This window comes from Aedes albopictus, chromosome 2, assembly GCF_035046485.1.
Source record: "Aedes albopictus strain Foshan chromosome 2, AalbF5, whole genome shotgun sequence".
Taxonomy (NCBI): Eukaryota; Metazoa; Arthropoda; class Insecta; order Diptera; family Culicidae; genus Aedes; species Aedes albopictus.
This window is the reverse complement of record NC_085137.1, coordinates 190090866-190108612: the sequence shown is the minus strand read 5'-3', so window position 1 is coordinate 190108612 and position 17747 is coordinate 190090866. Positions and strand designations below refer to the sequence as shown.

At 39.8% G+C, this 17747-nt stretch overlaps 1 protein-coding gene across 1 annotated transcript in view; it reads right to left on the bottom strand.

Annotated features, from left to right (window-relative positions):
• The window catches only part of LOC109408115 (uncharacterized), a 228702-nt gene extending 210956 nt beyond the window's left edge, over positions 1-17746 (bottom strand). Inside the window, exon 1 of the mRNA XM_019681334.3 lies at positions 17040-17746. Coding sequence (XP_019536879.1) covers positions 17040-17169 — 130 coding nt within the window. The 5' untranslated portion in view covers positions 17170-17746. The remainder of the gene's footprint in view (positions 1-17039) is intronic.
• Between the last annotated feature and the right edge of the window lies 1 nt (position 17747).

Sequence of the window (17747 nt, the reverse complement as noted above, 5' to 3'; positions counted from 1 at the left end):
TGAAAATGTGATTCTTCCTCTTATGAAAAATTAAAAATCACCCAAAATATTCAAAATATCGAATCTTTTAATTGCAACTGATACCCTAGTACTTGTTTTGAAAATATAAAACTAGGAGAAATATTGTTACATGGAAAAATATTAAGGAAATTTGCTGAAAAATTATCAAAGTAGCCCCGTTTACGGTACCCATTTTTTGACGTTTTGAACTGAAGCTATATTTATATATTTATAAAATGTTTTTTTTGTCTAACCCCTGGCTTTAAACTCATCATTTGAGTGAATTTTTGTTACCGTGTACGTCAGATAGGAACATTTTTTAAACCCCAGTTATTTATTTTTGCTAAATAGAGTTCGATTTTTTTACAGCAAAACCGAGTGTAAGTCGGGACTGCCTAACTAGAGTTTTTACCTAAATGGATTCATTACCTAAATAGATTTGAAGATTGCAAAGAAGTTTAAGAAGGGCGAATGACCTGGAGATTTAAAGGGGGCAGTGCGGGGTTTCAGTGGGATTTCATGAGGGAAGAGGGGAGGAGAGTGTCAGGGGCGTTGCACCGAAGGGGGGAGGGGTTACTCCAGGGGTATTTTCGGGAAGTTTCGAAGAGTCTCAGCTGCTTACATGGGATCCGATGGGGTTTCGGGTGCATTTCAGAAAACTTCAGAGGATTTTTGGCAAGTTTCAGGGGATTTCGAAGGCATTTCAGAAAGCTTCAGAGATGGGGTCCAAGGGGGGTTTAGGGGTATTTCGAAGGCATTTCAGACAGCTTCAGATGATTTTTGGCGAGTTTCAGAAGCGAAACTCAGGCGTTACGTGGGCGTTTAGGGGAGGTTTCAGAGAGTATCAGGTGCGTTACATGGTGCCCGAGGGGGTTTCAGGGGAATTTCGTGGGCGTTTTAGGAAACTTCAGAAGATTTTTGGCGGGTTTCAGATGCGTTACGCAGCCGTTTTCAGGGATTTCGGAGGGTCTCAGGGGTGTTACAGGGGACTTTGAAAGTGGTTGAGGGGGCTTACAGTTTCTGAAAATACATTTTGGATCACAGCTCTTAAGTAAGCTTCAGGAACATTTCAGCGGTGCTTTGTGCGGCTCCGTGATCGTGCGACTAGGGTCACCAAGTCGCATCGTGCTAAGAAGAGCGGGTTCGATTCCCGCCGCAGCTGCCACTGAGCGTTGCATGCTAGTCCGTTGTCTAGTGTCGTGATTCCTTCAAAAAGCGAAAAGCTCACTGGAAGCATTGAACGTGTCCGTGTCTTTGAAGCGTTTTTTTCAACGTTTCAGGTGGTTTCAGATGAGATTAAAGACGTTCCAGACTGTTTACGATTGTAGATCCGATGACCCATACTCAAGGGAGCTCATAGAAATTCTTAAACAAACATTGAACTTACCACTTGTCAGCACAAAGTTGCATAAGGCTGTTTAAAAATGACTTTTATTCACACAATAACACACAAGTTATGCATGTGGATTCGATCACTTCTGATCTAAGGAAATTTTGCAGATTTTTTTTGAAAAAGAAGATGTTACCGATTGAATAAAATATCTTTTAGTCATGATAAAATTTTAGTGGTGTAATTCCTGAATTTCCAGAAGAAATCCCTTTGGCAATTTCTAGGTCAATTCTAGGATCGTTTGAATCTCTGTTCACAGAATTCCAAGATGAATTGTTGAGAATTATACTGGAAATCCATTATTTCTATCACGGAATCTCAGCTGAACTTCCTATCTATTTCATGGTTTTTTGATGGACTCCCTAGAACAGTTCGCGGTTAGGTTTTTGTTTGAATAATTCTTTGTTGAATCCTTAGAGCAGGGGTTTTCAGATATTTCGGCTCGCGGTGCACTTTATGAAAATAAATCGCTCCGCGGTGCACATGTTCATTATTGTTAAAAAAAACTATTCCAAACCCGCCAAAAACGCTGTCGCTTCATAGCAATTCCAAGGTGTATAAACTCGTCATTAGTTTTTTCCCCACCAATTATGACACTGTCTTAAGTTTTTTTTATCACTAGTGAAGTTAAATATTCGACTTGGAATATTCCTTGCTCAGAATGTTTCTGGAAACTTTCCGACAAGATCTTTATAAATGCTGAATGAAATCTTGAGCAGAATTAGTGGTGTTTTGTTTTTAAGAACCTCGGTGAAGTCCTTCCAAGACTACTGAATTATTTCTAGCAGTAGCGACTCGTAATCTCACTTTTTATCTCTTCAACGACTCTAAAACTGGAATATGCGGAGCATTCATGATCCGAATCAAATTGAAAATGGACGGAAACGACAATTATCGTGTTTTTTTTACAAATCACGAGCTAATTTGACGACAAAATTCAATAATTTACGTTCATTGGACAGGTAGATTTGAGGATAGCAAACCGCCAGTAGAAATTTTTTGATAGACGTTTTTTCCTAAACTTTTACTGGATTTCTGATAAATTTCTAGCAAGACACTTGGCAGCTTTATTTTCAGAACTTTGGCATATATTGGCAATATTTTTGATAAATTTCTTCCAGGCACTCTTGTCAATTCGGAAGGAATTGTGTGTTCACCTGATTTTGAGGTCAGTGATGGATTCCTTCTCTGGAATTAAGCAAAGCCACAGAAATATAAGTAAGATTTCTTCTGAGATTTTTTTAGCGCATTCATTGAAGAAACTTTGCAGATGCCTTGTAGGGTAGGTACTTGTGAACATCCATTACGTGTTCTTAGAAAAATATGATATTTATTAGAAAAGGTTTGGCAGACTTGTTCCATGATTCTTCGCGAATATCTGAGTCGGTTTTTTGCTGGATTCAAGGTTAACTCGCTGGCTGGAATGATGAAAATGTTACTCCCAATCCCTTGGAGCACCTTACAATAGTTCAGTTGTTCAAATTAAGTCGAATTATTTTACATGAAATTGGATTTAAATTTAAACTTAAATATGCAAGACTTTTCTGAAGTGCTACGGTGCACTTGTCATGGTTTCGCGGTGCACCAAGTGCACCGCGGTGCACGATCTGAAAACCGCTGCCTTAGAGTAATGCTAGATTCAAGAAGATTCAAACAGCGTGTTTTTTCACGTGTTGTAGAAAGTACAACAACAGCGCGACTACTGAAGGATTAATAAGCGTATGGATGATTTGATTGCGGAATTTCTGGGATTTTTTTTTATTAGATCTCTATACAAGTTGATGCAATCCTTTAAAGACGTCTGGAGCAATCTGTGTCAACAGAATATAAGAGCCTGTCCATAAACTACGTAGACTTCTAGGAAAAGGAAAGGATAGGTCTGGTTACGCTCCATACAAATTTCGAAAATTTTGTATGAACAAAAGTCTACGGAGAGGGGAGGAGTAGGTACTCTCGATTTCAACTTCAACCATTCGCACCAAAGTCACAGCTGGTCTGACACCCCGTACAGATGGCTCCACCCCCATACGCCTGAGTCGCTGTGCGCTGGCTGCGAGACACTGCACTAATGAGCACATAATGTGATCGATTTTCTGGTTCGTTTACCATGCCGTCGCAATTCCAACAGGTATCGACATTTAATTAGTACTTGTTGTATTGGAAGCAATTAATCCTCCCTGATAGGGAGGGACGAGGCGTTGCGCGTCGTCGGAATGTACAATCGATTGATGGAAGAAGAAATAGGCAAAAGGATTTGGTGATCGTTGGAATACTAATATGCACTATAAAAATGTATAAAAATCTGGATTTGAGTCCGTGGTACACAACTATCGACAGATTTGTTGCATTTACATAAAATAACTGCTTGGAACTAACATTTTTTTTCTCTTTATGAAAGTCTCGATATTCACCCCGAGGCTGGTTAGTCTTCAAAAAATTAACAAGTATTCCCAATGTTCAAAGATCTCTGTATGCTTGTCATTGTGGGGAACGGTGAAAAATGATAATGCAATCGCTCGTCCACTGTACATTCGATTCCAGCATATTGTACCAAAATTTAGGGAAATCAAATACATTGTGAATTGGGGAACCCAATCGATGTTGATTGCGAACAATCTCATTAGGAAGGGTTAGGGATGCTGAGCAAAACGGACATACAACAAACAATCCAGGAAGTACTCATTGAACTTAAAACAATCAACCAGGATCAATTCAAGTTGAACTACTGGACGGTATATATCGTAAGGACTCATAAAACAGACAGCTATCACGAAAAAAAAAACCCCTCTCGTGTCGAGAGAGGTTTGCCATTTGGAGCTTTACGTGACATTCGGCCATTGACGTTCGTTTCCGGCGATCCGTTCGACAGGTTCCTGCATGCCGCTAGACTAGAACAAGGCAGGGATAGAAAGCCTGGACGGAGGAGTGGATAGTGAAGTGATCGAAATGAGCTCATCGCACGCCACTAACATATGTTTACCCATACTTAGGGATGGGGTTTCCGTCGTCGGTTGTCGTCACTGGACTATATGAGCATGCGGGCGGGCATGCAACCCAACCTGACAACAGTAACTGTGTAAGGTGGAGGATGAGAACCCAGGCAGGTGATTGCCTTTGACGCCTCCATCAATTGATTGGGCAAGTTTGCGATACGATGGGGCCGCCATCGCCGGCCGGTACATAGAAACTCGTTATGCTTTTGTTGGAACAAATTTGATCAGATAAGGAGAGAAATTGTGTTTACATTGTTCCGACACGTTCGTACTTGATTCCTATAATTAGAACTTTGCAGTTCAGGTCAAACGATATATTGAACGGTTTTTGGGGTAGTACCTGCAAAAAATGAGTATGCCGGGGCTAGGAAAGAACCCATGACCACTGTGCCACGGCCGCCGGCTACCAGTGGCTGCAAAACTTGAATATTCGATGGAAAATGCTGTAGCCAGCCCGGGCGATCCGTCTCAAAACACGTGGCTTAAGCGCCACTCCACAAGGGAGACCACATGCCCAATTTTAATTGCCCGGTTGAGACTCTCCTGAGGGCGAGTCCATAGATTCTCCTCGAGAGGAATTTTACAGATCGTTGGCTGGCTTACGAACCAAACGTCCGAACGGGTTCACCCTATTATCACAACGAAATTCTCTACTCCGAAAGACACTCAGAGATTCCGGTAAGAGATCCACTCATTCTCCCAAACGATGCAACATACTGAGTCACTCGTTATTTCTCATCACGGGCAGACTCTCCGATCGTCGCGCAACAAATCAACACATAAGAGATGGACTGACTGCCCATTAATCAAACCCCAACTGGGTGGAGGACGGGAAACGATATTTATCGCGAAGTGACGTGCAACACATGAAATTAACTAAACACCAGGGAGGGAGCTTACACAACACTAACATTTATTTCTGAAAGACAGAAACGGAATTCATGGAAGTTTTAGTTATAATTTTATTCACATCTAACAAACATTTTCCTTCGATTGTGTGTGTATTGGGTTTGGCTAGCTACTCCCTATCTTGTGTGCATTCTCTTGCCCTGTCTGTCTACTCTCACTCTGTGCTCATGTGCTTTGCGTTATCTCGTGTGACGTCACGGCTTTAGCAGCGCAGATGCGTATTAGTCTGCACTCCTGGTTCTACGGGGATCGACACGGCGGCAGTTTGTCACGCACGTGTTCACGATCCAAGGTTTCGTGTTCGCTCTAGATGCGCATTTTTCTCAGTCTTTGGACTGGCAACAAAGAACTCCGAGGCACCCTCATCGGACGCCCCACTTCACTCCAAAAAAGATTGTCTGGTATGACTCACCGGTTTCGTTGGTCTACTCTACCGCAGTCGATGACCTATGGCTGGGTCAACGATCTCGTCCACCGAGTTCGTTCAAGATGGACGAACAGCGACTGAATCGTCAATGCTGACAATGGATGTCCTAGGATGGCGGTGGATGCATTCACGAGGTCCCCTGAACCTCGTTCGGCCGATATGTTGACGAATCGGGCGACTTCCAGCTGGTTGACGGTCGCTGGGCACGTTTTCGTCCGTTGGGTGCTTGGGTGCGAGATGAATCTGCTGCGAATAAACAGCCTAGCGGTTAAATCGAACACTAAGCACAGGCACTAAACGCACATGAAAAGCACAATTACCTTGCTATGTTTGGCTTCCTATCTAATTTCGCACACAATTTTCAAAACTACGCACACTTTCTAGGAACTGGGAATAAATTAGACATTTAATTATTTTACATGCACATAAAGTCACTAACTTTCATACTTTTTATGAACTCGAACAAAATTCTCAAACGCGCACACCTCTGATTAACTGAGAAGTCACGGACGAAATGGACGAATCTGTGGCTCCTCCGATTAAAGAACATCGACCTCGGACAAACCGGACTTTGTCATTTCCCGAACTCCCGTCGTGCACTTTGTGACTACAGAACCCCGAAGGATAACTCAGTACGAAGGTCGTGCTGCTGTCCTTTTCCAACCTTTCAATGAGACGGAGGAGCCCGCCCCGGGAAAGATTTTGCAAAGTGCTCGCAACTCATGATTGCATAAGCTAAGGGATGCTTCATATTTGAACTTCTTTTCGTTCATTAATCTGATTGACCTTTCCAATCTTATTGAGACATATATTTGGACTACATTAATGGAATTCCTGCCGGTATATACATATAAACTATTTACAAAATTCCTGATTGCTACAATGCTTTAGAAATTTTCACTAGTAATGAACCTACAGTTAAACTTTTGTAAAGACGACGCACACCAAAAACTAGCGTGAGTAGAATTAAGTAAGTTTATAGAATAAGGTAAGTTATTGCAGCCCGTAACGCGGACACAGAGCAGAAACTCAGCAATAGTAGTCAGTCCCTCAAGCTAGCTGGCGGTCGACGGCAGCGGACTAGGCAGCGGATCATGTTATGTGTACGAAGTTTGTTGCTACTTTGTTTACACAAAACTAAACATCCAAAGTCTTCTACTACTATCCAATCCTAAATACGCTCTTCACATACATGCAAGCCGACTGACTGTCTGACGCCGATTGGTTGTGCGCCCTTTTTCACTCTTCAGCCAATAATCTCAATTTTTCTTTCTCCAAGTAGCCGAGCCACCAGTCATGTGGACAGAGTTATTAAATTTTCCTAACTTGAGTATCAACACCCCTGGCATTCCGAGGATAAATGGGCTGCCCGAGCAGGGATCTTCCCACCAGAAAGATTTTCCTTGTCATCCAGTGTCCATGATCGAACATTTCGATGGTGGCTCCAGAGAGGAGTGTCAGTGGCCGGACTATTGCAACTGTACAAAGTAGACGTGAACGTCATCAGGCTAATGCAACACGCGATGGGGATGTGGAACACGTCCAAGGATATTATTGAATCACTTGGCAATCGTTTAACCCATTTGTTTATATCATGTCAGAAACATTAATGTTCGGAAATCTTGTAAGGGTGTACTCCGGCTTCCTGCAACTTAGAGGTTTTTCGCCACACAGTGATCAAGATGGAGTTGCCGGACAAGTACATGCATCGTGTCAACTGTGTTCTGGGTTCTATCAGCCAGAAACATGGTGAAGGTTAAGGTGAACACTTTTGCTGTGTCCCTATCGACCTACAACTTGGGGTTGATAAGGTGGACCAAAACCGACCTCGAAGCATTAGAACGAGTACCAATCACCGAACAAACGACCAACAGTCGACCATCGAGGGAGTCACCCTGTCACTCGCAGTAAGAATAAAAGACGCCTCTGATATCTAGGCACTATGTATCTCTCAGATCCAGCCGTTGCCGTTTCATACAAAGCGAAGACTATCCGAAGTGTACCGAAATGTATGAAAAGCTGACTACGGTTACAGCGCCCTGCATCTGGCGTAGGAAGAGTACCAGCTAAACTGTGACATCAAGACCGTAGACGGAATGATCGGTTTTAAGTCAGAGAGGGAGATGTGTCTTTTTCCTAATGATCGTAACGAGGAAGCAGAAGGAGTTGCATTGGACGCACCTCGATCAATTTGAACTCGAGCACATCGATAAGGCGGCGTCGAACGCATGGCTGATGCGGGTTGACCTCTTCTTGAAAACAGAAGGTTTCATGATAGACATCCAGGCAGGGTTGGTCAATTCTCGCTCTTGCCCTTGAAATGAAAATCTGATTTGCTACAGCAAACTCTCAATGCAGCTGACGATTCAATCCTACTTTAACCCTTATGTGGCCGGCAGGGTACCCGGGTACCCAGCACCCATTTAAAATACACGGTGTAGAAAAAAGCAAAAAGTTTGCCGGCCACATAACGGTTAAACGAATTTCTAGCATATGTAAATTGTTGAAGTATCATCTTGAGATCATGGTGAGCAGTGGTGTACGGAGATTCTACTGGGCTTTATTGTAGAAGAAGTTGTCATCAGGCCACCCTGGCGCTGAAGCCAGGCGCTAGGCCCGGTTGAGCAGCAACCGTGTTTAGTAAGAATTCCGTCAGTGCCCCGAATGGAGATAAAACTATTGTATACCATGCCCTGGAACGAACTCCCCAAGGCTCCATGTCATATATTGATCAGTTTGAGTGAAATAAATTGTTAAAGTCGCGCTTCCTTAGCTCGGGTTTTGGGTTCCCCAAATTACTCCAGTTTCAATCATTCGCATACATGCATGCAAACCTGTGACGACCTGGAGCTGCCCGAAAACTAGGAAGGGATACACAGCTTTTACTATACACTGAGCTGGTACCGTGCTACGACCTAGTCGACCCCAAGACATCGACTTTATTCCAATCATAATCAAGTTCTTGTCCATGCCGTGCCGTGAGTCCATGATTCGGACTGACTCGGATGAGCCTCGATCAGGCCGGAATGGAATCAATGCTTAGGGCCCTTCCATCAGTCACTATGGATTGACAAAGGTTCTAACCAGGGCTACCGATTCCTACTTCCGGAAAATGTTTTTTTTTTAATTCAAACGTACTTTCGCTTGATTGCTCTTTACTAAAAAAGTGTAAGAGAATGTGCTACACTTTTTCGCGGGTGGGATTTCACAAAATAGCATTGTGAAGTGAGAGCGATGATTGGTAGAGCGAATCAGATCAAGCAAGCTGTGGGTGCTGTGTGAAAAAAATTCACTACTCTTTGAATTCTCCTCAGAGTTGACCAACCCTGCATCCAGGGCCGGGTTATTGCAACGAAGAACTGTCAGCGAAACATATTCTAAGACTGCTGTAAAAGAGCAATTCAGTATGAGAAAGAATCGAACAAGTCGTTGTTAGGCTGTTTAGTGTTAGCTTACCTCGATTGTCACAACGAAATCGCAAAGATTATGCACCAACAGCATAGTATAAAGCACAACTTAGTCGAAAAATTTGTACCCTAGTACCATTACCAACCGCACCAAGTAATAAAAATGAAATTGCATAAAACTGTATTGAGATTGTGAAAAGACTACGTGATTTTTCGTGTCAACTGAACAAGCATTGTTCAGGATTATTCAGATTAAAATTAAAATTCAAAAATAAGAAAAAAAAATACTGTTCCGGTTAAAGTTTAAAAAAACAACAAATTTTCCCAAACTTTATAAACTTACTTGAATAAGCTTACAGATGTCACCAGCGTTTGAATTAATAGGAATTGCGTAAGTCACAGTCTGAGACATACATATACAAAGCTCCTCTAAAATGGTTAAACATATCTCCATCTTTTTCAATGAAGAATAACTGGAAAATTACTTCAATCTAATAGTTTCCATAAAACAATGTTATTTCTAAAAATAGTGTTAACGTTGTGAGTGATATTTTCAACCCTTCGCCTTCATCGGTTTGGAAGATGCCGATATGGAAAAGCGTCATGACATGATTAGTGGTGTCACCCGAATTCTGTTCACGTACGCAAGCAATCGTAGCAGTAAACATAATATCCGGCACTAAATTGAATGGAAGCTATAGCATCTTTTCTGGGATACTTTCCACCCCCGAATGCACTATGGGGCGGCTCCATACAAACAGGTGGCCAAAAATATTTTCGCATCAATTTTATAATGTCTTGCTCCTATTCGTAGGGTTTATGCCTGAAAAATATGAAAAACATGTTGAACAGGTTGTTTCAACACGACAGTTTCAAACAGCATGAAATTACAAGGACATTGCATACTTTTAGGCGTTTAAGGATTTCTGTTTCTATTTAATACAAAATTGATTCCAATTCGTAAAAACACGTTTCGTTAAGAAATCTAAGACCTGATTCGGACTGCACTATGATTGATCTACCGATAAAAGTGGCCATGACGACCAAATGTTTCTTCAGAGGTATTTAATTGCCAATAGGGTGATTTTATGTAGCAATATCTCAATCATCGCCGACAACATGATTGGAATTGCTGAATAGCAGCTAGTAGCAGCCAAATTTGATTTCAATGCCTCCCAGGGATCCTAAACAAAAGCATAGAAGTAGTCCCGAAGCGAAACTCAGCGAAACTTTTTTTGTATGGAACGGTTTGTATGGGAATTTTTTTAATTTTTTGATGTGGCATCATTTAATAGTTTTACAATCAACATTTTTACGTCTGATGCGTCATTCGAAAGGTTTATAAGCAAGCTTTTAGAAACTGCTTTAAAAGTTTGACATTTTACATTTAAGCCAAAGATATGCTCAGTTGAACATTTCATTAATTTTACGAAAAGTTGGCAATGGTCTCATTCTGCTGCCAATATCTCGATAAGTATAGGGATTAGCAAACTAATATTCTAGGGTTTACTGGTCCAAGTGGTCTACTTCCAACTACCGAACCTGAATCTCAAATTGAATAAAGTCAATTTTAGATTTTTGGCCACCTGAATCCCCTTAGTGGAATGGGTGTATGCTTTTCCAGTGCTTTCACCCTTTTCGGTGTGGTCTGTGCAAACGAGCTAAAGGGGATATCGTATTATGATTGTGGGTTCAAATCGTATGATTTGGGGTTGTGACGATTGACGATGCTTTATGACATTTGTGATCTTCTTTGTGAAAGATCTAAAAATATTGTTAACACAGTTGCCATTATTCACGTCTTTAGGATGTACATAAGAAAGTTGACTCCATATTGACTAATGACTCCAATGATGAAAGCACGTAAACGTTAATCATTCGCCCACTTTTCATGAAATATAATCATTTTTCTAATTTATGAACCACTCATGAATTTACACCTACGTATACTTTACGACACGTAAAGAAATGATCATTCGACAGTTTTCTATGGATACCAATGAATGTTTCTGCTAGAGCTTTGCTTTGACAAAAAGCATCCTCAGACTGGAGGGAGACTCAACACCACTGACCAAACGTTCATAATAACACAAAACCTACCAACGAGGTGTGCTACATATAACTCTATTCGCATTTTTTTTCATTGATGAACGAAAGCAAATTTCTCGAAAGTATCATCATAGACTTAAAAGTAACAAGTAAAGTTGATAACATTGTCCAATATACAAAAAATACTCTAATATTCTAGTACCCCTTTTCTAGCAGAAACATGAGTCTGAAATGTTAGACTGATTGGCTCATCATTATTTATAAACATAACATCTGGCGATTTGTTTTTGATTAAGAAAATAAAGAAAGCCATAAGTGCAGTTCTAATTGGTTGAGGCTCACCATGTTCAATACCGTAGTTTGAACTGCACTTCAACGAATAATTACAAAATTAATTTCAAGTGCTTAAAGCCGCTGAGATAAGCGAATCAATGGGCTTTCGTAAATTGAAACATCAACTAGGTTTTTTTTACCCCTGTTGGGGAAATTAAGCCACTGCGTCCAATAATCTGAACTTTTGTGGCATGTTCCGTTTTTATATTCGCATCTAGCTAGCTAATTACCATGTGTCAAGTAATCAGCTTCTACTACAACGCGTCGTCTCCCAGTCAGGTGCAATGGAATTTATAAACCCCATAAACTTATAAACCTTCAAAAGTTCTGCATACTCGATCTTACTGGGTTGCAAGCAACCACTATCTAGAAATCTTTGCCTGCGCGTGAATAAAGCACCACGACTGCAAAGCAGATTTCCCGAGGTTTCACGTTCCGTATACAAAAATGATAGATATTACTCTGAATCTGGCAAATATTTTTCAAGTGATACCTACTCGGACAGTGTCCAGTTACTAAAGGGTGAGTCGATAATTATTATTGTGCCATTTTCAAACTAACGTAACTTTTTTCCTACTCCACCAAAATCAACCAAATTTTGCACAGTTTCTCCTTATAGTCTATTGTTTACATATAATGAATTGAGCAGTTATCAGTGAGATTTCGGTCGATATAGAATAAATTTAGTTAACAGTTCTAAAAAATATGTTGTACAGTCACATGCTAAAATAAAAAATCATGGTATCGCGCCTTGGAACAATTAATGATTGTACATTATCGTATCATCTTAATTTTCGTTAATAAGTTTCAGGAACGGTTGTCAGTGAAACATAAGCTTGGAGCAGGGTGAAAATCAGGCACGATGCGCGTAAACAAACCAGAGAACTTTAATTATTTGTTTCAAGTGGAGCCTGAACATGTCCACATGGAGGGCGTTAATTGAAAATGTCTTGAATTTCACTAAAACGCATCCTAAATTTGAACCTATACCAAAAAGTTGAAATACATACATGTACTAAACTACTGTAAAAATTTGGTTTCATTTCGTCAACTGTAGACAATTTGCGAATCACTTGAAGGTAGGGTGGCACAATATTTAACGACTCACCCTTTATTTAGGCCAGTATATGTACGTAGAGCTCTCTTGTTGAGCTCTAAGAGCTTTTTGATTTTATAAGCATTTGGTGTTATAAATCGTTCGAATAGCTCAGAAATAAGTATTATATCACAACACAAAACTTCATATCATGAAACCATAAAAAGTTTGAACAAATTTAAATTTTACAAATTTCACAAATGTACAATATTACTGTAGAAACCACAGGTATACCTGGAATTTGTGTACCCTTGAATTTATATACTTCGATTTTGTGGTTACTTTTTACTTACTTTATAATATTTGACTCTTGGAAAAAAAAATTTAAAAAAAAACAATTCACACCGTTTTTAGCCAGAGGCTGCACAGACTGAACACATTACATGCACTAGACAACGGGCAACACACAGAACCCCCAGTGGCCCAGTGATGAATTTTTGTTTGACGAAAAGTTTTCGCCAACTGGAGCGGAAATCGGACCCACACTCCGAGGCTTACGGTTCGCCTAGACGACTGCCGTCGCTAACCGCACGGCCATGAAGCCCACATTATTAACTTATTATATACTATTTTAGCACTTTTACTGTACACTAGCTGTCCCGGCAAACGTCGTACTTCCTGTGCGTTTTTTTGACATACACCTCCATCGAGAAGTGCCCCGCAACATCATTCGTATGGGATGAGAGCCTCCCTTTCAAACTATGCTTAAAGATACAAGGTTTGTGTCTTGACAAGAGTTATAGAAAATGCTGTTCTGAATAACCACAGAGAACAGACATCCAAGTCCAATCTGAATTTTGTGTAAGGAATATTTCATCCGCTTTATTTATTATTTATGGGCTCATCTCAAACATCAACTTATACAGCAATACAGGTCGGACTCGATTATCCGAAATTTTCGACTCGATCCAGAGCATTATGATTGCGACATTTTCTTTTATATATATTAAATTTGGAAGAATTTAGTACAGTGATAGCCCAATTCCTACTATTCGGCCTTCGATCTGGTCAAACAGACGTAACACTCTGAACAAAACGCAAAATCCCTGTTAGGATTCCTCATGATATTTTCCGGGGAATTTTCCACAGAAATTGCTTCAGGAATACTTGTCGAGGTCAGGTATTTTTACTGGAACTCGGATTCTTCCTCCGGGGAATCTCAAGGGATTCCTCCAAGGTTTCATCGTGAAATGTTACCTCCAAGTTCACGTGTTTCTCTCAGTTTACTCATAAACGCTCTTGCAATGCAACTTAAGTTTTACAATAACGATCCTTTTCAAACTCCACTAAAAATAATACTGAACTATTGGCATAATAATTAAAATATATATGGTCTGATTATTATTATCAAAACATATATACAAAAATTCCTTTTTTTCTAAATTTCACCTTTTCTCTGTTAACTCTAAAATCTGAAGTTCTCCGTCTCCTCTCCTCTCCGTAAATTACGCTACGCAAAAACTTGATGTACAGTAATTGCATAGAAAATCGAAATAGTAGATCTCTGAATGTCATCAAACTTGGTGGGTCACTTATGGTCACAGACCCACCAAGTTTGATTTCAATTACAACTTTGCAATACTGGAACCGAACAATAAATTTCATACCAATAGTAGTTAAAAAAAAAGTTAAAAATTACGAAACAACTTTCGCAAAGGCACCATGTATCTAGAACCAAAAAACATAGGCACAAATGTTTGTGTCTTCATAAATACGGCTCTGGACCCATTGTGCACTGCACAAACACCCCACGCTATGTCTGATCCAGCAGATTATAGAAATTATAGTTTCTTTCCACAGAACATCAATATTTGAGTTATATTTTCATTTTCGGAAGGTTTCAAAATACTCTATAGGTGAAAATGTTTCGATGTTTTTTACATGGAAGGAAAATGGGCCAAAAACTAAAAGAATTTCATGGATTTTCAATGCTCTCCGATTAACTATTTTAAAAGTATCCGGATAAAACAATATATAGATGAATAATTGAAATAAATAAATAAACATAAGAACTTGGCACCATCTTGTTTTTTTAGCGATTCTGTACACATTTATTTTCAACTAATTTATTTGCCAGCTCTTTTGATCCTTTAAATGGCAAAGCTTGTCAAACCAGAAAAACGAATGCAGTAAACAGTATCAAGACAATCGCTTACTTAGCGATCGTTGCTGCTGGATTTGTTGAGAAATTCGATACAAAAATGCTTGCATTGAGAAGGCTCGTAATGATAGTTTTTGATCAAATACTCCAGTGGAGATAACTTTTACCAGTCGAGAAACAATTCTTCTTATGAATACAGTAACTTTCATTATGTGCGGAAGTAAAATATTTTGTTGCTTTGTGCAACTTCAATAGTTAAACCTCCAGCTAACATAGCCCCATTTCATAACTTTTGTACGAAGCTTAAATAAAGTTAGTATTATTTGCTTTGTTCGACTGTTTACTAGAAGAGATAGTAGAAATTTTTTCAGATATTGTGCTCAAATTACAATGGCAGTCAATCGTTAGAGTATGTATAATTTCTATAATAGTCTATACAGTTCATATATACTGACCACCTGAGCATAGGTGAATCGATGGCAATGAGAAAGCTGATTAATTTGTCAACAATATAGAACTCAGGAACTGGGCCCGAACAACTGTAAATATAAACTTGAGACAATAATACCAATTGTATCGAATTCATTAAAGCTTTTGCTGTTGTCAAAAAAATACAACTGTGAAGTAGAAAACAATAGTTCCACTAGTTTACAGCATTTTTGAAATCGATTTTTGTTCTATTTTTAAGCAAAGTCGCTCACTTCAAACATCTAATTCTCCGTAATCAATGCTCCGATTGAGCTGAAATTTTTACTGTAACTCGTCTACATATGATGTGTCAAATAAACGTCGAGAAAGAATTTTTAAATTTGTTTTTTCTTATTGAAATAAATACATTTCGTCAAAAAATTTTGGGAGGTTTGCTAAAATTTAAGGAGATTGTCCCTAAAACTCGCCAATATCTTGAAATTCATCAATCTACCGCAAAACCTGTATTCAGATGATCGAATGGTATTGTATTCAGCTTTTAATTTATGGAAAAAGATTTAAAATTGGTTGAACAAAACGCAATATATTTGAACTTTAGTAAATTACATATTTTGAAAAGTTGTAAAGCTCGATATTGAGCTAAAACTCAAAAACTGTTCTACTTAAAATTTTTTGAAGGTCGGTTTCGAAATCAGCACTAAATTGTGCTTCAAAAATTTTGGTCGTTGACAGAAGTTCACGACTTTCGTTTTATTTTGTAAACTAGTGTTCTCAGTTTAGTAAGGAGGAAAGTGAAACCTCCGTACATTTCACTTTACTATTACTTTAGAGCTTTTAGTAGAACTTGTTACTTCAGACTCTAGTTTAATTTAAAAACACTTCACTAATACTTCACTTTTGCAAAAGAAAATAAAAAATGAATAACTCTTTTAAAGAAAAACTAGAAAGGACGAGCAAATTCCTTTTAATTCTACTACTGTGCTTATCTTCGGACAGATAGGCCTATTTCGTCTGTGACTTACAGACTTCTTCAGTGTCAAGTGCTCGACAGTCACTTTTGTAAAAGTGAAGTATTAGTGAAGTGTTTTTAAATTAAACTAGAGTCTGAAGCTCCGTACATTTATTATGTAGTTCTCTGGGTCAATAGAGGTGTTAATTTGATAAGTGGTATTATGGCTTTTACCTCCCAGTAGTGCGAATCATACGGCACATTATATACTATTAATTATTCCCTTGGACAAGAAACACACATCAAGATGGATTGTGTATCACAAAATATCAACTAAAACTGACGTGTAAATTTACCCATCAAAACAAGACACTAACTTCGATAAGCTGCCACTAAAAATAATGAACTTTACAAAATTGGTTAGTATACTGTTCAAACATCAAAACGCATATCGAATGCTTACACATGACGGAGATGAACCAGCCTCGGGCTGAAAATCTCCCTAATAAAGCTAATAAAAATAATAATTACACATGCAGTCGTTGCAAAATTATGAGCCACTGTCATATTTATTAATCAGTCAGTCAGTTCTTCATGCTATTCAAATGGGATTGACCCATAATTGTGGGTAAGCCATGATTATACTATGTATAACTATACTTTATGAATGTTGTTCTAGTGTTATGGATTTCACGAGTGCACTCCGTCATGGTCCTCAGTAAGAAAGAGTTCGGTTTCTGACTGACAAAATCAGCCCATTACTGGATTTACAAACAATTGTTGTGGAATAAGTTTTATGACCATCTTTTCAACAAATGAAACCACCGTGCAAGACTGTAAATGCACACTTGAATCCTCAAACTCCGACCATATGTTAGGCGCTCAATACCGCTAAACTAGGATTCGACCCCACCTGACGGCGCAAAACCTCACCAAACAAAGCAATTTCCACTTACCGGCACCTTCCAACATGTTGCCATAAGGTTCCTCCGAGTCGTAGAAGTAGCTGCTGGCGCCTCGAGCACTAGCCACGAATATGGCCAACAGACAGATCAACAACAGTCTTCCCACGAGATACTTATTCATTTTGATTGCATTCACCGTTTCCGACGACCACGAAACCACGATAAGAAGCACTTTCACTTGTCAGCACACAGGTTTTATTAGGGCACACTTCCCAATTCCTTGCAGCTACCACCGCACTACCGGGGTTATTGGATACTTATTCACTTGCCACAACTGTTTGCGCACCCCGTGGCACCGTGTTTCGGTGGAACAAAAGGTGGCGGCCTGGTCGTTCGGGAAGTCTCTGCCAAAGCACCGCTCACTTGCTTGCCTTTTTAACCTTTTCACATGCGATGGAGCGAACAAAACCAATAAGTTCTCCTTTCTCGACAAAAGGAACCAACAGCAGCCGTGTAGTCGTCGGCGGAAGTGTGCTCCCCCACTCACCCCACGCGCACGCACGCACGGTATCTCTGTATGTTATCACACACCCTCTCGACAGCTGGAAGTGCTACCACCGCCTTCCAGTCTCCGCTCGCCACCCACTCGTCCGTCACTCGGGGCTAGGGATTCCTATCCGACACCTTCTACTTGTGGTGCGTTCAACAACCGCGAGCAACAGTAACCGATAGTAAAATGATGAACTGATACCAGCCGCC